Raw genomic sequence first — 24,483 nt, forward strand, 5'->3', positions numbered from 1 at the left:
AAAAGGAAAAAAGAAGGTAAGAATTCAGCAAATGTATACATGTTAAGAACGATGTTTGTCACAGAGATATAGACAATATAAAACTTAGGTCAACATGTCTTACTTTAAAATGTCATAAAGTTCTTAACTGGTCCTAGTTCCTGAAATCAACAATCAATGCATAAATATCAGAGAGTTGTCCTCCCCTTTGAGAATGAGAGGCAGTATGGAATGATGCTTAAGAGCACAAACTGTGATGTCAGGCTCCATTGGTTCTTTGTCCCAAACCTGTCATTATATTTGGGACCCTGGGAAAATAATGTCAAATCTCTATTTCTTGTTTTCATTTACTCAAATTCTTTGGGGAGTGCTGGCAGATGGTGTGGCTTATGACTAGCCTCAATCTATAAGACTTCTACAAGCGTGTTATATCTAGGCCAGGTACACAGCATTGCTTCCTGAGCTCATAGAGAACAGTGTAAGGAAACTGCCTGTATCTCTTGCAATAGCAGGCAATTTGTTTCCTTTTGTTGTTTACTTCAACAGCTCGAGTACTTCTGTAAAGGTAGGTCACACTTTCCACTCATTTCTATTTGAAGAACTCCTTTGTTGTAATCAAATCTGTAAGATTTAAAATTTTCTGCCCAATGCAATACACCTCTCCTATTGTATTTTAAGTATCAGGTATTATGTGTATTAATGGGAAGACTAAGTTAAATTAGGAACCACCTGCATTTATGCACATCAGAGATGCCTAAAACTTTAAAAAGCACACACACACACACAGACACACACACACACACAGACACACACACACACACACACAATTCCACCCAGCATTAAAGTAATCTATGAAGTCTTTAAGAACAAAAAAGAGGGCGTGATTAATACTACCTGGGAGAAGTCTGAGCTCTGTGAAGAACCCACCAAAGAACATTGAACTGGCCACTGTTCTTTCTTGGATTCTATAATGGGACCTTGATGTGATAGATAAACACAGTTTTGTGGGGCAAAGAGAAGTGGTTCAGTTGTTTATTGGTCCAAATGGAAATATTTTAGGCCCAAGATAGGAAAGAAAACCCTTTGGGTGTGAGGTGAAACTTTGTGAGAGAAACCCACCGAACTTCAAGTTCAACGTAAACCAGATGGCTCCATTTCAGATGTCTTTTACACTCTAAAGACAAATCTCATTGGTCTGGTTTGCATTTCAGTGTGCGAATGGGACTCTAGGAGAGTATTTGGCAGGACAAGTATACATCATCTAGCACAGATAACCATATAAATATCCCTGCCATGTCCTCACCAAAATAAGACATCAATATCACATTCCTTCAGCTTTGAACAACTACCTATCATGGAACTACTGTCAACCAGGCGTTTGCCTCAACACTGATTTCAGTGGTGGCAAAGAGACATGTTTCTTATTGTAATTTTTAAAATTAAATTTTTATTTTGGAATAATTTTAGAAAAGTTGCAAAGACAATACAGAGAATTGCCTTATACCCATTACCTAGTTTCCCTTAATATTAGCTTCTTCCATTATCATGGTACCTTTGTTAAAACTAAGAAGCCAACGTGGGTACTTTACTAATAACTAAACTCCTGACTTTGACTATATCACACCAGGTTTTACACTAATGTCCTTTTTGTTTCCAGGATGCTACATTGTATTCAGCCTCCTCTAGTCTGTGACAGTTTCTCAGTGTTGATGAAATATTTCTGTAGCATACTTGACTGTTTTCCAATCTGGGTTTGTCTGATATTTTTTGCATGATTGGTTTGGGGTTATAGGTTTTTGTGGGAGACCGCAAAGATAAAGTACTTGTCCCATCGCATCATATCGGATGTTACATGATAGGAGCATAGCTTACCATTGGTGATGCCAACCTTGATCATTTTTAAGGTAGTGTTTGCCATTTTTCTCCCTTGTGAAGTTCCTATTTTTTCCTACTTCCTACTCTACTATTTAGAAGTTAGTCACTCAGTATGGCCCATATTCCGGAAGGGAGGGGATTAAGCTTCATCTCCTGGGGGGGTGGGGGGAGTATTTACTTATATTAGTTGGAATTCTTCTGTAAGGAAAATGTTTCCCTTCTCCTGTATTCATTGATTGATTGATTTATATCAGTATGGACTCATGAATATGTATTTTATACTTTGGATTATAATCCAAAACCACACCATCTGTTGTTCAAACTGTTCCAGCTTTGGTCATTGGGAACTCTTTCCCTGTTATAAAGAGACAATTGGCAAAGCTGTTTCTTTCCTACTGTGTTGATATTAATAATTTTTTTTCACACATCATATAAAAAAAATCTTGTTTCACCTTTCACTGAACTAGTTAAGACCCGAGTGTGGAAGTGTAGAAAGTGTGGATGGTTTCCCAGTTTATTTTAGGACGAAAATAATCCAGTAGGGTCAGTTTCTTTGCAAGAATCAGTTACCCAGTGGAAAACTAATATGCCCAAAGCGGCTCTATTTCCCTTGCTAGTCACTCACTACTATCCTTTCACCCTGTAGATGGGATTCAAAGGAGGAATTCAACCTTGGGGTAAATCAAAGATGTGTGTTTAAATTTTTTTAAGTTCTCAGCGCGAGGTTTGTCTGTCTCCCTGACGTTAATTGTGACATTGCAGTGGACCTGAGACTGAAAGAACTCTCATCTGTGTAGAAGTGTAAGAGGTAAGCGTCGTCGTACAAATTGGCCTGTACGGGGATCGAACCCATGATCTTGCCGTTATTAGCACCACGCTCTAAAAAACTGAGTTAACCGGTAGCCTGTTCCCCCTGTCGGCAATTAAATAAAAGGGAAACAAAATGGTTTCTTCAAATTCTCGGGGCGGGGGTCCGGGGGTCCGGGGGTCCGGAGGGATGGGGCGGGGGGAGGCGGGGAGGGAGGAGAAGGAAAGGGAACACAAAGAACTGAAACAACCGAAAAGTAAGGTTAATTTTTAAAATCTCTACATTCTTCCTATTTCACTCTGCCTCATCTCGGAGTTAGGAAAAAGAAAAAGGGAACAAAACATTTGGCCTGATTGAACTCTACTTCTTGGGGGCCTCTCTCCAACTGACGACTCTGAGCCCCCCAAAAGATCAGATTCACCCAGGGAGGCTTCCTTCCTCCTACCTATTTAAAATAATTTATAAAAATAAATTATTTTAAAATAATTTTATTTCATACGATCAGAGTCCTTAATCCATCTGGAATTCATTTTTTTAATTGTATGAGATGAAGCAGTTTTAAAAAAATTTTTTGAAGAGTTTAGCTACTTGTACCAACTGGACTTGAAAAGTTCATTAACTTCCTGCCGTTCTAAAGCGACGAATTTAGCCCTCTTTTTCATATTCTATACCCTCCCCGTAAGGGATCTCACCTTTTCCCAAGATTTCGATATTCTAAGGTACATTGACAACGCTCCAATCTTTCCATAGCCCTCACCAGACACTCCATACATTCATTTGCTCTAACCAAAAACCTTTGCTTTATCCCGGATTCCTCTCTTCATCTCACACCTCACAACCCCTCTAAGAGCAAATCGGTTAAATATATATATAAATCTGACCACTTCTCTCCACTTGCATTGTAAGCGTCCTCGTCTGTGCCACCATTGAATCCCACCTGGATTCCCGCAGAACCCTCCTCCCAGTCTCCCCACTTTCACTCCCCTACCGTCCCAGCTCAGCCAGCAGCCAGAACAATCCTAAAAGTGAGTCAAGTCATGTCATTTATTTGTCCCAAAGCCTCTGCTTGTTCCACATCTCACTCCTGGGGGCTTCCACCAGGTTTTCTCTTTGCCTGGAATCCTCTTCCCTCATACTCTGGCATGGCTAAGTCTGTCAGTGAATTCAAGTCTTTGCTCAGATGTCAACCTCTCATAAGAGCTCAGATGAAACTGTAGCGCCATCTTAATCCACCTACCCTGCTCTATATTTTTGCCATGCCGTTTGCAATCTCTTTCACATGGGAGTTATTTCCTATTATGTTTATTGTTTATTTTTTAATCACACCCCCTACTAGAACATAAACTCCAGAAGAACAGGAATTTTATGTCACTGAGAACATCCCAAATATTAGAAGAGTGCCTAGTAACCAGTATCAGATGCCCAGTATTTTTTCAGTGAATGAATGATTGAATATGACAAATATTTCCTTCATATTCCATAGTCATTTCACACTCAAGTCTATAAACATTCCATGTATTCTGCCAAAATTACATTTTCCATCCTCCAAGTCAAATGGCTAAGGGTCGGTCTTCTCCAACTCCCCCTTACCCTTATTCTGCCCAGCTCCTCTGCCCACATGGTGCAATCGGTCACCAAGTCCAGCTTCTTAATCCCTCCTCTCTCTACTGCCTCCCCATGCCCACTGTTAACTACCTGGTTAACAATCCCTGTTAACCAGGTAATTAATTACCTAGCTTGAATGTACTGTATCTTTCATCTTTGTTGGTGTCTCCGCAGCCTCCCACAGATTTCCAAGCCTCCAGCCTGTCCCCGTTTGCCTCCTCCCTCACATGACAGCTAGAGCAATCTAAACCCAAGCTTGTCTCTTTCCTACTTAAAATCTTTCCATGACTCCCCATTGTATTTGGAACCCTGTGCACACTGCACGATATGGTTTATAAGCATATCCACGATCTGCCCCTTCTTCTCCCAAACCGTGTGTGACTCCTTGAAAGTTACCCAGATAGATGCGTTCTGTCTTCCAGACCCTCCTGTGCACGTGTTTTGTCTTTGGCCTGAAATACCCTTCTCCAGTTGCTAGAACTGGAGAACACACACCGTAAGACAGAATTCAAGTTTCAAGACTTAGATAAGATGACCTTCTGCCCTGCTTCCATTCCCTTAGTACCTGTCGCTTGTTATGGAATCACTGGCTTACTTACCAGTCTCCCCACTAAATTGTAATCTCCAAAGCAGAAGTTTTCCTTCACCTCTGAATGGCTGGTGCAAAGCAGGATACAAGGTATACAGTCATCACTGTAAAAATGTTAAATTATCATGTAAAGAGCTGTAGAAATTGTCTAATACTTTTCCTCTTGCCCCCCCCCCCACTGTAAGATGGCAATCTTGGGTTGTGGAATGCCTTTCAAAGTAGAAACAGCATGGATATTTAGAGTCGTATATGCCTGGGTTAGAGTCTTGACTTTGGTGATTTGCTGTAGTGAGGGAGAAGCGAACACACACTTTGGAGCCAATAGGGTTGAAATCCCAAATCTAACCTTTACTAACTGGTTGAGCTTGGGCAAGTTTCTTAATATCCTTCTGCCTCTGAATAGATATGAGTTTTATAGCAATTCCTGTATCATAAACTCATTTCAACAATTTATTTTTATTTTATCAACCAACTTAAGATTGCTTATTTTCCCAGTTAGGTCTCTTCGAAGGTCTCCGTAAAACAGGAGATAGATGTATTCAGGGAGTCATTCTTGCCTTTTCTTTTTTTCCATCAGGATGATACGTGCTAAGGAATATGTCGTAGCTACTCATAGACCTCCCATTGGTTACAGTACAGAGGTCAGCTTTGGTATCTGCTCTTCCTCCCTTTCTCCCTTTGTTCTCAGGCCCAAGAGTCTTCCTGCCCTACCCACCCTATCTGGGAGAGATGTGAGGTAGAGGGTGATTTTATAAGGTACTAATTAAAAGAAAAGTAGAAGCTTTGGTTCCCTACTTGAGCATTTCTCACTCGTAGTTATGGAGGAATTATGACCTATGGTGTAAAGTAAAGAAGCAAGGTTGCACCACTCTGTGTTTTTCCTCCCCTGGCCCTCCCACGGATGCTCTCATGGGTAGACCATTGATCCTCAAGGAAAAGTTGGCTTCGCGGCCAAATTGCATTAAAAGCTTCTCCAAAATAAATAATTAAACTAAAAAAAAATCTTCTCCAAGAGCCAACTGAGGAGCAAAATAGCAAGAAATGAGGAATCGGCCTCCCTAGGGGACCAGATAAAGGAACCACTTCTTTGAGCCAAATAAAAGCAGGCTAAGATTTAGAGAGAATCTATTCCTCCTCCCAAAGATGCAAGAGAATATGGGTTGTACTCTTTGCCTCCCTGGCACGTCTGTTCCCAGAGAAAAAAGCAGGAGGCAGTGTCCTGACTGAGCTCACCGTTGACACAGAAAGGAGTGGGTAGGGAGGGGAAGGCAAGGCTCCATTCAATTCCAAAGCTTTGGTTCCACTCAGTTTCATTCTGCTATCACCACTAGATACTTTAGTCCTTCATTTTCCTCTAGAATGTAGAATAGGACCTCAAGGTGAATGTGCAAAGCTCTCACCTTAGATCTGGGGTATTTTCGCTGTAGAGAATTAGAAGTGGCTGAGGCACTTTACTATGCTAGGTCCAAATCGGAGTGCGGGCGGCAAGGAACACAAGTTATTTCTTGTGGGCATGATGCCTTCGGGAATGCCCTTGCTCCCCATTCTTTGGGGTTTTTGATTTTGCACCAATGGAAAACGAAGGGGCTGATGGTCTGAAAGATTTTCTCCCAACAGAGCCCTGGGGCAGTGGAGAGGGCATCCCAAAGCCAAGGCTGCTGCCTGCCTTAACTGATCCAGTGACAGGGGTGCTCTGAGCAAAGGGGGCCATGGAGGGGTCCCCAAACATAGTTTCTCTTGCAGAAATGCTGGCCTTCCCCAAGGCCAAAGCTGTGCCCTGGCTGGTCCGGCCCTGGCTGCTTGGGCCCCAGCCTTTCCCCAAGGGTGTGGTGGTGTTAGTGCTCCCACTCGGCACTGCTCCAGGGCTGAGTGCTCCGGAGCTCGAGCTCACGTCTGGGACAGTGACGCTGAGCCCAGTCTCCTCACAGTCCATAGGGCTCACTAATCCCCCAAAGTCAAATGGTCGTGGGGCTGTGCTGCCAAACACTGAGCCACAAGCCCCAGTCTGGTGGCTTGGGGTGACAACTCCCAAACCATTCGTATTAGCTTGACCAAAGGGAACCTACTGGAGTGCTGTCAAAGGCTGGCCGGAAGCTGGCAGGGATGTGAAAGGTGGAGGCTGGTGGTGCCAAACCCCCAGAGGCTGACTGCGTGGTACCGCTGAAGGATGGCTGGGCTGGAGTCGGTGTTGGGGTTGAGGAGGCCACTGTTGACTTTCCAAAAATGGGAGAGCTACAGAAGCTTGGGCCAAGGGATGGTTGGGGGGCTTCTTGCTTCTGCACATATGCAGCCCCAAATGCTGGTTGGGGAGGGGCTCCCAGGGATAGTGGGGAAGGTGGCCTTGAGCTTGACTCCAAGGGAATTGTGAATGCTGACGTCGAACTGGAGATCCTGGATGACAATGCAGGCTGGTTGGTGGTTACTAGGGCTGAAGCTGCCGGAGGGCTACCCACAGCGCTAAAATTGGCAGTGCTCCTGGTAGGGGATATCTGGACAGCACTGGGAAGAACCTGGCTAAAGATGGTGACTGTGTGCACAGTAGGAATGGTTGGACGCTGGCACAGTGGGAAAGTGAAGCCTGCATCTGGGGAGAAGCTGGCCCTGAAGGCACAGGCAGCCCCGAGAGGGAAAGGGGGGCAAGTGGAAGGGATGGAGCAAGTGCTGCCCATGGTACTGGTAACATGCACTACACCAAATTCCAAAGGTGGCTTAAAGGAGCCTTTGGATGTGCTGGCTGGGGTGGTGGACATGACTACAGAGGTAGCCTTGACCAGGCCATGGAAGAGACGGGTAGAAGCAGGAGTAGGTGGAGGAGAGGTCTGCTTGAAAGAGAAAGGAGCTCTCACGGGCATAGTTTTAAGTGGTCTTACGCTGCCAAAGATAGGCTTGAAGGTGGGAGTTGAGATACCCGGAGGTGAAGATGCTGCAGCTGTGCTTGAAATTCGGGAATATGAGGAGCCTCCTGTCTCACTATTGGCTGGGAGCCCCAAGGTGGGTTTTGACATGCGGTCAGCAGAAGTTGCAACAGGAGTGCAGATGCAGGAAGATGGGGGGCTGGGCTGCTCATCAATCCAAACAAAGTGCTTTGCATAGTGGGTGCTGCAGGGTTAATGGCAGGTGAGTCTCGGGGTATGGCAGCCTGAGAGGTTGAAGTGGCCACGTGGTGTCAGTGGCTGGTGCTGTGGGAGAAACAAGGGTCAGAAGGATGAAAGTAGTGGTGGGTTTTGAGTCTGAAGAGGTGCCTCAAAAGGGCTCTGACTGGGAGCACCCATGTGAGGCCAGCAGGCTCGCTGTCTTCAGAGGCGAGTGGGCCACACTGATTGCCTCTCCGGTAGGTTGTGGGAAGGCCAGTGGACTTGGAGACTTCTGCATTTTATGTAAGCTTTCCAGCTGAGGATCAGTGCCCTGGGACAGGGGAGGCTGAATAGCAGACCAAGTGTCAGGGACAGAGTCTGTGGTGACCTCAGTCGTATCTTCTCTGGCTTTGTTGCTCCGTTGGAGTCCAGCTTTCTTCCCTAAGGCCAGGTCTTCGGGGACTGCATAACCCAGCTGAGGAGGCGGAGTCAGGGACAGCAGGCCCCCCGGGGCTTGACAGAAGCAGGGGAATCTGATTTTGCTGCCCAGAGCTGCCAGATGTTTCTGGGGACTCATCTGATACCAGTGGGGCTGGAGAGTGAGACGGATGACCAATGTTCTTTCCTTTTTATTGGCCACTCTGGTATCTGGAGTTATGTACTGGGAATACTTCTCTTCCAAGGCTCAGAGAAATCTCTAGAAGAGCTGTAAGAGCTTGTAATAGCATTTCTTTGGGAGCTAAGGGGGCCACCTGTGTGTGTGCTGGCCAAGGAGTCCATGGAGGAGCAGCTGGGCCTGTTATTCAAGCTGTGATCTGAGCCCCAGCAGTCGAGGCTTCTCCTCAGAGGCCCAGGCCTGGGCACAAAAGAAGTGACGACTCCATTTTTCGTCAGAGGCTTAAACGCAGATGGTCTGGTCTCTGGAATCCTTCTCTTACTGTCCAAGCTCGCATGGAACAAGTGGTTGTTCCCATCTCACTTTCCCCTTCTTGCACTCTCCGAGGGCCCTCAGCACTGTCTCCTTCGCACATGGGTCTGGGGCTTCTCAGAAGGTGAGACCCCTGCAGAGTTCGTTACCTCTGCTGGGGCACTGGAGGGGGGCTCACGAGGAGCGAGCCTCATGGTCACCGGGCTCCCTGTTGCCCTGGGGTGCTGAAGAGACCAGATACTCTCCTTGAAGTAACTTTCCCACCAGTCTGAGGGAAGAGGCCCCACGATGGAATTCTGGGACCTGTTCATGGGAAAGCGCCTCCAAGCCTCATTGACCACGCACGCGTTGGGACTGGTAGGATCCCAGTTCGGCAGCCTCCTCGCAGGTCTGTGCCGAGGGGCAGGGAGGGCACGATGGACATGCTGAACCCGGGGGACCTGATGAAGGGGCTGAGCTCGCCGGCGGTTCAAGGGCCTCTCCGACAAGTCTGTGCGCCCCCCTGCTTGGGATGACGGCCAGAGTCCCAGCTTGCCCACGTAAGTGCCCATGTGGAGCAGTGAGGCGGGGTCGGTGACTTTGACTTCGGGTTTGGGCTCCCGAGGTTTCTGACGCTTGGTGACTCAGCCGCATTCGAAGTGTTCCGGTGTCGGTTAGGATCCCTGCGCGAGGAAAGTGAAAGGGTCTCGGGGAGCTCCTCACCCTCCAGGTCCTGCATCCGAAAGTGAGCGGCCGGTGGAAACAGAGGACACGCGGGACCTCAGCAGCCCCCGTAGCCTGCTCTGCTAGTTTGAGGCCTAGGCTGGCCGCTCTGGCCTCTCTTCTCTCCTCTCCGGGTTGCAGCGCGCGGCACGAGGAGAGGGATTGGAGAGGAAGCGCGCGGCTGGAGTCCCAGAGCTAGAGTCCCAGAGCTAGAGTCGAGCAGGCGCTGGGTCTCCAGACTCCGGCTCCCGGCCCCGGCACCGAGTCCGCCCTCCCGCCCCCGGAGTCGGAGTAGGGAGGGCAGTCCGAGCCCCTCAGGGTGAGTCGGTGGAGGTTGGGGGCGAGGGGCGGGGCGCTGCCGGGAGCGCGGGACCGGAGACCCGGGCGCGTGGACCTGGGCAGCCCAGACGGCGTTCGTGGCGCCAGCAGCGGGGAATAACGGAGGCCGGATTTGCTGCTTGGGGATTCCCGCCCTTCTCCCTTTCCTTTGCCTTTGCCTTTTCCTTCCTTCCTTTTCCATCCGCCTCCCCGAGGCTGAATGTGTGTCGCCCTCGATTGTTCGCACTTTGAGTATGCAGGTACGATGGCACTCTGGCGGGCTCGCGAGGCTCCGGAGGGGGCCAAAGGGATTTCTTGTCTACCGACCAAGAGCGTGAGCGCCTCCGCAGGAACCCGGCTTTTTCCCTCGCTCAGTCACGCCCCCCCGCCCCGGCCACCCTCTCCAATCGCGATCCTCACCTAGCCCGGTGGGGTCGGAGCTCCAGGAGGGGAGCAAAGAAGTGGGAGATTTAATTTGCGGCTGAATATTCAGGCTTAGCCTGAGTGAACTAGGGCACTAACATTCTGAGAAATTGAGAAACGAATAACGTTTTCAGATTTGTAACACCATTCCTTCCAATAACAATAAAAATGGCACGGATTGAATACGATTCTTTAAAGAAAGGTCATTTTAACGTTAAGTTAAGGAACTCGGAGAACGAGTTCCATTCAAAACCCACACTGTCCAAAAATGGGTGCAAGAAATTGCACCACCAACACACAACAGGACAAAATTGCAGAAACATATGGTAAAGTATGCTAATATTTCTGGGTAGGGTGAGCATTTCACCTAAAGATCATACTGCAGTATTTGTGAAATAACTCCCTACCATTTGGGTTTACCATTAGAATGTGACATTACCACGGTTTAGTGGAGGGCTTTCCCATCTGCCAAGGAGGTCAGTTGTGAGAGTGAAGAACTGAAAATCTAAAGGTCCTGACCCAGAGAATACTTTACCCAACAATTATAGTTTCCAGTTCCTTTTCTAAAGCACCCTAGTCTAGAGGGATAGCTTTCTTATATTTCATGGGCTGTAAGGGTTTTGTACTGTGTTCCTCAGGAAGTCTCTATTATTAAAAACTGCTAAAATCATTTTTTTGGGAACAGAATGTCAAACCTCAACTACTAGTTAAGGTTGAAGGTAGCTGACTTCTTGGCTTTTTCTCACTGTAGGTTGGTAAAAGTCATCGAAGTTTAACCCAAATTTTCCTTGGGAGAAAAGCTGAACTACTATTGGCCCAAGGAAACACAGGTCCATAATGCCTGGACAGGGACTTGAACCCTGGACCCTCAGATTAAAAGTCTGATGCTCTACCAACTGAGCTACCCAGGCTCTGTGTGCACTTTTTTATTAGGTCTCCTTTATACGGTTCAACTGCTTTGGGGGCATTCTTAACCCCCAAGAGAATTTTGATAAATTCGATATTCACCGTCACATTTTTTTCCAGTGGACATGTAACATTCTTCTTCATAAGGTTCAATTTTTCTGAAGGATAGAGTAACTTATATCAAAGGAATCTTAAAACTATAGTAATTTAATACTTACCAACATCTCTTGAGAAAGAGAGAGAAGAGAAAGCCCTTGTTAAACTTCTGTGAAAGATTTTCCTTTGATCTTTTATTTCCTTGAATTCGTTATTTCCATCCTGTGTCTCCCATAGAATTTTATTCCAATACAACATCTTTTTATATTTAGTGTCTTCTTGATTTTCCTACCATGCTTCTCTCTACCAAATCCAGGTATAAACATTGAAATCTGATGTTTTTCTTTTGAACCCAAATCTGTATTAAAAATACTTCTTGTGGATTGTGCTATATCTGCATCTACTTGCACATAATTAATCAAAGCATGATAAACAGATAATAATTTAAACACCCTTTAATGGAGGACATAATGGAAATAAATGTGGAATTTGTCCTCCTCCCTCCTCCATGAAATCGTGTACAAGACTACGTCTACTGAAGGATTCAGTTCTTCCCATTGTTCCCGTGATGGGAGTCCGAGAGGAGAGCATATTTACACCCCGGGGCACTGTGCCACAGCCAAATGAGTCTTAAATTATCAGAAATGTCTTAATTTATCAAGCAGAAGGGCGAGACTTTTCCATGAAAGGTGAGAACGTGGGACTTACGTGCCACATTTCTATGGTAGGCTGATCCTCTGAGAGGTGACTTTTGAAAGGTAAATACGTTAGGAAAGGTGAAATATGATGTAAGATCTAGAAGTAGATTTCGTTCAACTGTTTGAATACAGCTTAACAATGGAGTTGCTACAAAACTTGCAGCCAAGGTTGGTTCCGATGCATCGATCTCTGGGTTTCCTGTCCAACACACTTCAGCTGGTCCACTCTGCTTATAAGCGGATGTTCCCTCGTCGATATTCAACTCCGTTATCACAACTGGGTTTTCAAATACAAGAATGGCTTCTTCTCTTTCCGTTTTCCCCCGTCTTTTTCTTCCTCCCCTCTAGCTCAGCTCACTCCTCCCTTTACTCGGCCTCTTTTCGGTCCCCATGAGAACCACAGGGTTCCAGTAGCGCCTCCAAGTCTGCCCGTTTCCAATCCGCCAAATATTCAGTCTCTGAACCCGCTTCTTCAGAAGCTTGTCTGGGCTCACAGGAGGAGCTGCAGGGGGAACCGAGGAGGAGCCGGCGGGGCAAAGCCTTGAGGAAACCCTCGCTTGAGAAGAAACTGTCAAAAATCTCAAGAGGTTTTTCTTTGCCTGCAAAGGAGCCAGATTTTCAGAATTCCATTTCCGATTGGATAACGTTTGGATCCGTTTCGACAGGGCACAGGAATTCCTGTGTCTGAAAACAGGATTTTTGTTTTCGGAGTTGGTCTCGGAATAGGGCTTTTGGGAGCCTCTGCACACAAAGGCTCCTGTTGTTCGCGGCTGCCTCTGCGTGCTACCTTCCAGAAACTGCACTGCTAGGTGCCGAATAAGAACTTCACTCCACACAGAAGTAACTAGAAGCCACAAAAATATTGCCCACCAAATCCAAATGTTAAATCTCTCCAATGTAACTTCCCTCCAAACGTCTATAGTCCCTCCTCTGGCTGGAGGGTAAATGTGACAGAGAAGTTGGAGTGGAAAGGGGCAGGGGAATTCCTGACTGTTTTGTGTCCTCTCTTGCTTTTGGACGTCGAGGTTGCATTTCCCCTGGAATTCCTTCTCCCTTTCCCATTTGCCAGTTTCTACTTGTCCTTTGGATCTCAGTTCAGACCTTACCCACTACCTCTTCCCCGAAGCTTTTGCTGACTCCTCAAGACTGATTTAGAAACTCCTAGAATACACCCAGGGTTCCTGCAGTTATTTCAATCCTATTAATAGTCCTTATTACATGTTGTATTATAACTATCTCTTGTATGAATCTTACATTTGCACACTCAAGGCTCAGTCCTTAAATACCGCGTATATGCAAATGTCTTTCCACTTTGGACTGCTCCTTCAAACTCCAAATTCACACATACAGCTGCCTTCTCGACAAGTATTTTATACTTAACATTGCCAAAGACTGAATTCCTAATCTTCTCCCCAAAGTTTCTACTCCCCAATCTTCCCCCATCTCAGTAAACAACTACTCCATCTGTGCAGTTATCAGTGAATCTTTGCTTTTGCTCAGATCTTACATCTCATCAGCTCCACCTTCAAAATATATCCATAATTCAACCAGGTTTTACAATTTCCTTTGCTATCATACTAGAAGGTCTATCAATCTCTCACCTAATTTAAACTTTTTAAAAAATTTTATATTAGAGTATAGTTGATTTACAATGTGCTAGTTTCAGGTATACAGCAAAGTGGTTCAGTCATACATATACATATATCTATTCTTCTTTCAGATACTTTTCCCACATAGGTTATTACAGAGTACTGAGTAGAGATCCCTGTGCCATACAGTAAGTCCTTGTTGATTATTTATTTTATATATAGTAGCGTGTATATGGTAATCCCAACCTCCTCCCCTCTCCTTTTTTTCCTTTGACACAATTTTACATTAATTTTTTTTCCTTTCTACAAAACCATTTTAAAGGCATTTTACTGATTGTGCACCTCAGGTTTTATGTGAAGTTGCTCCTGTTGTGAATAAACAGGGAGTTCTTTACTCTGGAAATTTGCTTCTGTCTTTTCCTCCAGGCCAGTTCTACCTGGCAACAAGATACAATTTGAGGTGAAGTCCAAACAGTCCTCATTTCACTTAAAAAAAAAAAAAAGAACCTTAGCCTGCCCTGTGGCCAATAGTGGTTGTGACCACAGCTGGCCATTGGGAACATTTCCAGTATGTAAATTCTCAGGCGTTTCTCTGATCCATCACCTCAATTTTTGCAATAGACCTGTCATTGGTCCCCCGGTTTGTATTAACCTTGCCCCTTTCCTGTCTATTCTACACACAGAAGTAGTGAAAAATTCCCCAAGGGTTTTAAACTCTCCAAGAGTTTCCCTCCTGTTCAGTAAAGAAACCAACGTGCTTCTCGTGCCTGCAAGAGCCCTCCCCTCCTCCCCTCCACCGTCCTCTCTAGTTCCTTGCCCTTCCTCAGACAAGTCAGACACACTCCTGCCGCAGTCCTTAGCACAGGCTGCTTCCTCTGCCTGGAAACACCCTTTCCCAAATACGTGCCTAACTCATTTCCTCATATCCTTCAGGTCTGCTCAGATATCACTCTCTCAGTGCAGGCTTACCTGTTCAACATATTTAAAATTAGAAGACAATAAAAAGAAAAAAGAAGCCATCCCTATTATGTTTTTGCTATACTTTTTCATTCATACTTATCACCCTCTACTGCACTATACATTTTACTTATTCATTGGTCTACATTTCCCATTACAGTTCAAACTCCATGAGGATAGAGTTTTGCCCATTTTGTTCACAGGTTTAGTCCCAGTATCTCGAGAAGTACATGTTAAATAGCAGCTACTCATTAACAATTTGTTGAGTACATGTTGAATGAATGGTCTACCAGGGTACAATAAATGAGTTTTTCCACAGGTGGATGTACAAGCAAATTTCATGTGTTTAACCTTGAAAGGGGACAGGAATGGTCTGTTCATAGGTAAAGGTTCTGAATTCCATTCATATAGCTCCCTGTTGTGGGTGTGTGTACAAACCTGACTGAGTTACTAACCGTGGGTCTTCTGTTTAATTATGTGACCCACCATTGCTAGTCAGTGCTTGTGCAAGGACTTGAAGCTTGACCCTGCAGTTAGGACTAAGCACCTTATACTTCTAACCGCATCTGGAGAGCTGCAGATGTTGATCTGTGTAATCAGTAGTTGTGCCACTTTCCAGACCTTCAACTGTCCAGGAATAAACCCTGCCTCCCGAGCTACTGGAGCTAAGGCTGGATGAAGATAACACATGAGGCTCCAAGGGAGTGGGAATCTGTTCTAAAGAGGACACATTTTCCTACAGGGCTTCTGAATAGTGCTTTTAAGAAATTTTATTTATTTGGTTGTTTTGTACTTTGAAAAGGTAATACGCTCATAGAGTTCAAAAATGTATAAATTGTTACACAGTTAAAAGTTTCCTTCCCATCCCTGTTACTCACCTACCTGGTTCCTTCTCTTTTCTCCACCTTCCACAGGTTTCTACTATTATTAATTTGTTACTTAACCTTCTGGAGTTTCTTTATCCATTTGCATGTAAATATATAGATTCAAGTGTTTTGGGTGTTGCTTTTGACACCTCACAATATATTTTGGAAAACTTTACACATTGATAACATAGAAAGCTTCCTTGTTTGTCTTTGCTTAGTTTTACATTTTGTTGCAAAATAAAACATACAGAGAAGTAAATAAAACCTTATTTCTACAACTTAACAATTAATTATAAATTGAACACCCATTTAACCATTACTCAGGAGCAAAAAAAAAAAAACAAACAAAAAAACAGAACACTGCTGCACTCCAGAAGCCCTCAGTATGTCCCTTCCACTCACCCTGCCTTCCACACTCTTCTTATCCCCCAAGAAAACCACAATCCAGACTTTTATTGTAATCATTTTTTACATTCTTAATACATTTTACCATCTACACATACATCCCTAAACAATGTATAATAATTTTGTGGTTTTTACATTTATATAAGTATAATCATACTAAATGTTTCCTTTGTGTCTTCTTTTCACAAAATTATGCTTGTAAGAGTCATCCATATTTTTGTGTGTAGCTCTGATCTGTTCATTGTCGATTGTTGAATAGTATTCAACATTATGTGTCCAATTTACTGTAAAGGTTCATTCAGGTTGTTTCCAGTTCTTGGCTATACAAACAATACTACTATGAACATTCTTATATGAATCTCCTTGTGCACATATTTCTCTTGGGTGTATGTTTAGGATAATAGGGTATGTATATCTTCAACTTACTAGATAGAGTCCAACTGTTTTCTAAAGTAGTTGTATCAGTTTAGACAATAGTGGTGATGAAAGTTCTTATTACGTCACATCCTTGCCAAATAGTACTTCTTGTCATATTAATTTTAGTAATTTTGGTGGAAGATCAGTAGTATTTAATTATAGGATAACTTGCATTTTCCTAATTTCTAATAAAGTTGGTTGCTGTAGTTTTAAAACAATGTATTTCCACAAATTCTTTGGCACTCCTCTTATCAAAAGGTGGAGTCTGATTGCCTTCTCCTTGACTATGGGCTGAACTTAGTGACTCGCTTCTAAGAAACAGAATGAAGCCAAAGTGACGCTGTGTTTGACATCTCAAGCTAAATAAAAGACAAACGTCTTCTGCCTGTCTCACTCTCTCAAGAAGTCATAGACTTCATAGAGTCATGAACTCATAAAAGTTCTTTATACCATATTTTCATGCTACTCCTGTTTGTAATTTATATTGGAAATATCTTCTCCCATTCTGTGTTTCATTATTTTATAGTGCTTTTTTTTTGGATTAACAGAGTTCTTCATTTCACTTAAATTTATCTAATTTCCCCTTATGTTTAGTGCTGTTGTGTCTTATTCCTTTAGAAACCCTCTCCTATCTCAAAGTCCTCCAGGATTTTGAAATATTCTCTTCTAAATGCTTTATACTTTTGCCTTTTACATTTCAGCAAATTAATTAATGCAGCTGAATTAATTTTTATGTATGGTGTATATTTTCCATATAGAGATCTAATTATGCCAGCACAATTTATTGAAAAGTCCTTCCTTTCCTTACTCTTCTACAGGGTCCTGTTTATTACATACCAGATGTGTTCTTTTTTTTTCTGTTCCGTTGGTCCATTTGTCTATCCTTGCACCAATACCAGTCTGTCTGAGTTGATAAGTCTTTAAAGGAAGTTTTCGGGTATGGTTGAGAAAGTGTCCCCTTCCTCCTCTTTCTCTTCTTCTTCCTTTTTCTTGACTTTTTTAGCTGTTCTTGGCTCTTTGCATTCCCAAATATTTAGAAAGATCTTATTAAATTCAACAAAGTGTTGAGATTTTAATTGGAATTACATTAATCTATTAATCAATTTTAGAAGAGTAAATATTTTTACAATATTGTATTATTTTACAATCTATAAACATAATATGTAACTTCAGTTATCTAGGTCTTATTTAATGCCACTCAATAGAGTTTTATTTTTCCTATGAAGAATTTTACATTGTTTCTTAAATTTATTCCTGTGTATTTGATATTAATGCCATTTTAAGTTTAATGTTAGAATTCATAGAAAAACAATTTATTTTGTATCCCGCAATCTTGCTAAATCTCTTACTGATTTTAATTATTTATGAGGATTTAAAATTTTCTGCATACTGAAGTAATAACTCTAAATAATAAGAATTTTATCTCTTCATTACAATTCTCTCTTTTGTTTGCCTTGCTTTGCAGCACTGGCTAGGACCTACAGTACAGCATTGAGTGGTAGTAGCCTTACTACTCTGAGATAGCTGAGATAGCTTTCACAATTTCACCATAAGTGTGATGCTGCCCTTAGCTTTTTATACATGTTCTTTTTCAAACAAAAGAAGTTCTTCTCTATTTGTAGTTTGCTTAGAAGTATTATTATTACTGGTGAATGTATGTTGAATTTTATCAAAACCTTTTCTGCATCCATTGAGATGATCATATGTGTTTCTCCTTTGATTTTTAAAAATAATGTTAATATTCCTTTATTTTTTATATATTTTTTTGTAGCTGTGCAGCCTGTGGGATCCTAATTCCCCTACTAGGGATCGAACCTGAGATGCCTGCAATGGAAGTGTGGAGTCCTAACCACTGGACCCCCAGGGAATTCCCTTCTTTGATCTTTCAGTGGGATGAATTAATGTGGATTGATTCTATAATCTTCAGCCAACTTTCATTCTTTGGATAAATCCAACTTGGTAGTGCTGTATTATCTTTCACACTTACGTTGATAGACAGTGGGTCAATAGTTTGTTCAAGAGTTTTGTATCTATGATCATGAATGAGACTGGCTTGGAATTTTCCTTTCTAAATATTGTCCTTTTCAGACTTCTGTATGAAGGCTATGCTAGACACAGAATGAGTTGGGAAGAGCAGACTCTCTTACTCTCTGGAAGCATGGAACTGTTCTTTCTTTAGTGTTTGACAGAATCCACTGGTAAATCTATCAGTGTCTAGAGCCTTTTTTGTGGGAAGATTTTAAATTATTGATTCAAGTATACCCCAATAAAACTGACTTTAAAAAATGTCCTTCGGCAAGTTACATTTCCAGTCAATTTTGGTTTCAGGGCCATTAGGTACTATTATTATTGTTCAATAGAAAGGATATCTCCTACTCCTTCTGAGTCTACCATTTTTTGACTGACTAAATAATTTATGCCATCATTGAGGTCACAGCATAATAAAATAGTTCACATAAGTTATGATATAATATGTACAGTATACTATAATAGCTTACTGTAATAACTATTATGGTATATTGTATACTATATATTACAGTATGTTATATTATATAATTAATAACATATAATATTATATATGTTATATAATTACAATAGTAAACTTCCCACAAAGTGTCTGGCACATTTATATATCATCTCATTTAATCCCTAAGGTAACTCTTGACAGGTAACCTTGTCATTATTTTACAGATGAAGGAACTAACTCTGAGAATTTATATGCTCTGACCAAAAGTTACACAACTGATAGGTTGAGAAATTGGTGCCCTTAACCATTTTCCATACCAATTCCCTCAAATGAGCTATTTCTCAAGAGAATGTGCAGACTGCTCAAATTTTTTTTGGTTTTGCCTATTTCTTACTAAATTCATTCCTAAATATTTTTTGTTTCTATAGCTATTGTGAATAAAATCTCTTTTCCATTACATTTTCAAATTATTGTTAGTATAGTGTATATGTATTTGTAGTACTATTAACTTTATTTTGTAAGTGCTTACAAAATTGTGTGAACGTGTCATGCATTTTTCTGGTGAGAAAGTCTGCGACTTTCATAGGTTCTTAAAAGGATACATAAATTCAGAAAAGCTTAAACACTGCCGCCTTAAGTCCAGGTTTTCCCAAAGCTTTTGTAGCAAGTCCATTACAGTTTATGCTTTGTGTGAACAGTCTTCTTGGACACCAAAACAAACACCAAACTTTGAAAGTCTGGACTACTCTCCAAAACCACGTACTGGATAAGTTCCATAAGTGGATTTTTTTCTGTCCCTAGGTAGTGAATTTAAAATCACAGGATTCTGAGGTAAATCTTCGTATTTTCAGGCCATTGTCTCTATAACCACAGGAAGAAGTCAGACAACAGACCAACGGACTTTTCTAGATGTTCTGAAACTCAAAATGTATTCTCATTCAGATGACCCTTACATATATAGGTGTGTAAATAACAAATGAACTTCCCAATTTCATCTTTTCTTGGTAATCTGCCCAAGACATATTTCTAGTTCCTTTTCATCTGGGAGATGATGGCAACACTACTCAATTTAGTAGAGAAAGTTACATTGCAAGATTAAGTTTGAATAAATTCTAGGAAAGCTAGCTTTATTTTATTATTTTTTAAATAAATGTATTTATTTATTTTTGGCTGTGTTGGGTCTTTGTTGCTGCGCGTGGGCTTTCTCTAGTTGTGGCGAGTGGGGGCTACTCTTCATTGCGGTGCACAGTCTTCTCTTTGTGGTGGCTTCTCTTGTTTCAGAGCACGGGCTCTAGGCACCCGGGCTTCAGTAGTCATGGCTCTCAGGGTCTAGAGCACAGGCTCAGTAGTTGTGGCACACGAGCTTAGTTGCTCTGCAGCATGTGGGAACTTCCAAGACCAGGGATGGAACCTGTGTCCCCTGCATTGGCAGGCATATTCTTAACCACTGCACCACCAGGAAAGTCCCGAAAGCTAGCTTTATATACCAACAGTTCGATTCATTCTTTGCTGGGGTTTTATCCAACATCATATCCTTAAGAAAAGATCCCAATGTTCTTACTGAAATAAATCAAGGAATTTATACTATTTTATCTCAATATTCTTCAATATTCATAATATGTTGCATTTTGGAGAAAAAATACAAGGGTAATATATAGCATATATGGCATATGGTCTGTATCCTCACTGAATCACACTTGATGTAGAGTAAATAATCACAATTTAAGAACCACATCTACAGAAGTCTGCATTAGTAATAAAAACAATAAATATGGACCTTAAATATAAATTAATCAGGCTGTCCAAATTTTCAGGTAAGTAAATCAAAGTTTAAAGAGGTAAAGCAACTTACCTCAAAATAACGAATAGACCTAGTTAGTAATAGAGCTGAGATTAGAATCCAGGACTTCCAAAACCCAGACATGTGCTCTTTCCACTGAACTATGTGGTCACCCTAGGAAGTTGACAGGTTTTTTTGTTTGTTTTGTTTTTGGCTGCGTTGGGTCTTCGTTGCTGTGCTTGGGCTTTCTCTAGTTGCGGCGAGTGGGAGCTACTATTTGTTGTGGTTCATGGGCTTCTCATTGCAGTGGCTTCTCTTGCTGCGGAGCACAGGCTCTAGGTGTGCGGGCTTCAGTAGTTGTGGCACATGGGCTCAGTAGTTGTGGTGCACAGGCTTAGCTGCTCCATGGCATATGGAATCTTCCTGGACCAGGGATCGAACCTGTGTCTCCTGCATTGGCGGGTGGATTCTTAACCACTGCACCACCAGAGAAGTCCTGAAATTGACAGTTTTCAAGATCTTCTTTCTGTTTCCTGGGGAAGGTCTCCATACTAGCCAAGTTCCCAAGGCATTCAGAGGATTTCTCTCCAGTGTGAAGCTTTTCATGTTGAACAAAAGAAGAGTTTTGTCTAAAGGTTTTCCTACACTCAGTATGTATATTTGCCTTCTCTCCACTATGAATTTTCTGGTGCTTTGTAAGATATGTGTTCTGGCTAAAGGCTTTCCCACATTCATTACATTTGTAGAGTTTTTCTTTAGTATGAGTTTTCTGGTGTTTTTTAAGGTCTGTCTTCTGGCTGAAGGCTTTGCCACATTTATTGCATTCATAAGGTTTCACTGCAGTATGAATGATCTGATGTTGAATAAGGCCTGAACAGTAACTAATGGCTTTTCCACATTCATTGCATTTATAAGATTTTTCAATGGTATGAGTTTTCTGGTGATTTGTGAGGTTTGTACTCTGACTGAAGGCTTTTCCACATACATTACATTTATAAGCTTTCTCTCCAGTGTGAGTTCTCTGATATTGAATAAGTGCTGACCAATCACTGAAGGCTTTTCCACAGTCATTGCATTTAAAGGGCTTCTCTCCAGTATGAATTCTCTTGTGCTGAATAAGGGCTGAACAGAAACTGAAAGCTTTCCCACAATTGTTACACTCATAGCACTTCTCTCCAGTGTGGGTTCTCTGATGCTGAATATGCCCTGAGCGGTCACTAAAAGCTTTCCCACATTCATTACATTTGTAAGGTTTTTCTCCAGTATGAACCCTCAGTGTTGTGTAAGAAATGAACTCTGGGTAAAAGTTTTCCCACATTCATTACATTTATATGGTTTCTCTCCTCTATGACTTCTCTGATGTTGAGTAAGGTACATACTTCTGCTGAAGGCTTTCCCACATTCCTTACTTTCATATGGCTTCTCTCCAGTATGAGTTCTTTGATGTCAAATAAGAGCTGAGTAGTTACCAAAGGTTTTCCCATATTCATTACACTCATAAGGCTTCTTTCTCTCCAGTGTGAGTCCTTTGATGCTGAATAAGGGCTGAACAATCATTAAAGGCATTCCCACATTCATTGCATTTGTATAATTCCTCTCCAGTATGCATTCTCTGATGTTGAACGAGGTCTGAACAGTAACTGAAAGCTTTCCCACAGTCATTACATTCAAAAAGTTTCTCTCCAGTATGGACAATATGATGTCGGGTAAGAGCTGAGTGATCACTGAAGGCTTTCCCACATTCGTTACATTCATAGGGCTTTTCTCCTATATGAATTCTTTGATGTTGAGTAAGATGTGCACTCTGACTAAAGGTTTTACCACATTCATTGCATTCATAAGGTTTCTCTCCAGTATGAATTCTTTGTTGTAGAGTAAGATGTGTGCTCTGGTTAAAAGCCTTTCCACATTCAAGACATTTATATGGTTTATCACTAGTATGAATTCTTTGATGCTGAGTAAGTTATGTACTACGACTGAATGTCTTGCCACATTCAATACACTCGTAAGGTCTTTCCCCACTATGAATTCTCTGATGTTGAATAAGGACTGAGCAATAACTGAAGGCCTTCCTACATTCATTGCATTTGTAGGGCTTTTCTCCAGTATGAGTCTTCTCATGGTTTGTTAAATGGGAACTCTGGTTAAATCTCTTTTCACATTCATTATATTTAAAGGGTCATTCTCCAGTATGACTTGTTTGATGTTGAATGAGAGTAGTGTAGTCTCTGAAGGTTTTCCCACATTCACTATATTTATAAGGTTTCTTTACATCACATTTACTTTGTATAATTAAATCTGAGTTTTGTTTGAACATTTTTCCATGTGTACCACATTCATGGCAATGCTCTTCTATAGTAGGACTTCCCTGGTTGTCCAGTGGTTAAGACTCTGTGCTTCCAATGCAGGGGGCGCAGGTTCAATCCCTGGTCAGAAAACTAAGATCTCATATGCCGTGCAGTGCATCAAAAACAAAAACAAAAAACCTACTAGAAAATTTTAAATTATATATGTGGCTTGTATTATAGTTCTATTGGTCAGTGCTCGTTTAGAGAGATTAGACATTTGCTCAAGGCTACAGAGCTAGTTAGTGGCAGAGCCAGGACCCAACCCAGTCAGCTGGGTGAGAGAGTCCACCTTCTTCACGACTGGTCCCCATGTTGTGTCAGCATACTCTCCATCACAGAACTAATCAGTCTTTTTTACTAGACTTTGAGCTTCTGGAACTCATAAACTAAAGTCTTTAACCTTTGAATTGTCAATTCCTAACACAGTATCTGACATATAGAATATGCATGAGGAACGTTTGGTGATTTTTTTTTATGAGAATGCCACAATGATAGCAGTTTTTAAAAATTAGTTTGTCCACTTTTTTTTTAAACTAAGCCCTAGAAATTACTTAAAGCAAAAGTTGAGATAAAGCCACTATCCTAATACTTGGAAGAATAATGTTTGATATTGTGTATCTCCTTTTAAAATAATTACAGGCATAAATGCTAAGAGGGATAGTCAACCTGTAAACTGAAACAAATTTCAGTTTACAGTTCAGTTCCTTCAGTTTCCTTCAGAAACCATGAAGGAACCCATGGAGTAGCTGGAAATTTAGGTGCGTCAGAGCTTTACACTGTCATGCACAGCATGAAAAGATGGTTTCATAAAGGACAGTGAACTCAATCAATTTTATCGGAGAAAATAAAAGAGGGCTAGGAAAAGATAATCAGATTCTTTCTGAAAGAAAAGTAGAAATGCCCTTCATAAGCATATTTGCAGCACAGTGGTGAAAGATAAACAGAAATTATAGTCAAGAAGTGATTGTGTGATCATTAAAAGAGCAACATTAACAACCACTTTTAATATTAATTGACTTGCTTCAAAAATTACTTGCATTTTAAAGGAAATTTTATATCAAGATCATGAATATTACAAATAATTCAACTAAATATATAGCTATTAGCATAAACAATGTTCTTTTGTGTATTATCCTGTGGAACTGTGTAAATACCTGCCATGAGGATTGATATAAAAGAAAGGATGCACAGTAGATGGAAGTACATAAATAAAGAGGCTAAGACTAAAATGAGGATGAGATTCAGATAACTGAACTTGAAAATCTGCAACTTTATTAGGGTTTTCTTGGTTGCCTAATATACATGATTAACTTCATAATTCTTACTGGACTTTATAGTAGAAAATGTATTTTCCATTTGTAGAGGTAAAAATCAACTTTAATGAATTATCCAGACATTCCTCATCTTTATTTTTTGCTTGTTTGATTTTGTCTAGTAGTATGAAAGGCATATGATCATTGCATGCTTGTCAATATATCTTACATTTTTAATAATTTTATATATTATAGATATATAATTTTTTTCCCCCTGCACTGGGCAGCTTGCGGGATCTCAGTTCCCTGACCAGGGACTGAACTTGGGGAATGGCAATGAAAGCCCAGAATCCTAACCACTAGGCCACCAGGGAACCCCCCTCCCCCCACCTAAAGTCTA

General features: G+C 41.8%; 1 protein-coding gene, 1 non-coding gene and 1 pseudogene across 2 annotated transcripts; all 3 read right to left on the minus strand.

Annotated features, from left to right (window-relative positions):
• Positions 1-6,354: 6,354 nt before the first annotated feature.
• On the minus strand, positions 6,355-10,943 carry LOC111168413 (POM121-like protein 2). The gene is given in 8 exon segments (XM_022562117.2): positions 6,355-6,916; positions 6,918-7,887; positions 7,890-8,009; positions 8,012-8,441; positions 8,443-8,544; positions 8,546-8,881; positions 8,883-8,971; positions 8,974-10,943. Coding segments are annotated over 8 exon segments (3,045 nt in total). The 5' UTR covers positions 9,410-10,943.
• A 196-nt stretch (positions 10,944-11,139) lies between these two features.
• Positions 11,140-11,212, minus strand: TRNAK-UUU (transfer RNA lysine (anticodon UUU)). Its single transcript has one exon. It is a non-coding gene; the product is annotated as a tRNA-Lys (tRNA).
• An 8,549-nt stretch (positions 11,213-19,761) lies between these two features.
• On the minus strand, positions 19,762-23,204 carry LOC111168483 (uncharacterized; annotated as a pseudogene).
• Between the last annotated feature and the right edge of the window lie 1,279 nt (positions 23,205-24,483).

The sequence above is a fragment of the Delphinapterus leucas genome, chromosome 10 (assembly GCF_059928025.1).
Source record: "Delphinapterus leucas isolate spDelLeu-1000000601 "Yukka" chromosome 10, BTC_Dleu_Yukka2, whole genome shotgun sequence".
In the NCBI taxonomy this organism is placed as follows: domain Eukaryota; kingdom Metazoa; phylum Chordata; class Mammalia; order Artiodactyla; family Monodontidae; genus Delphinapterus; species Delphinapterus leucas.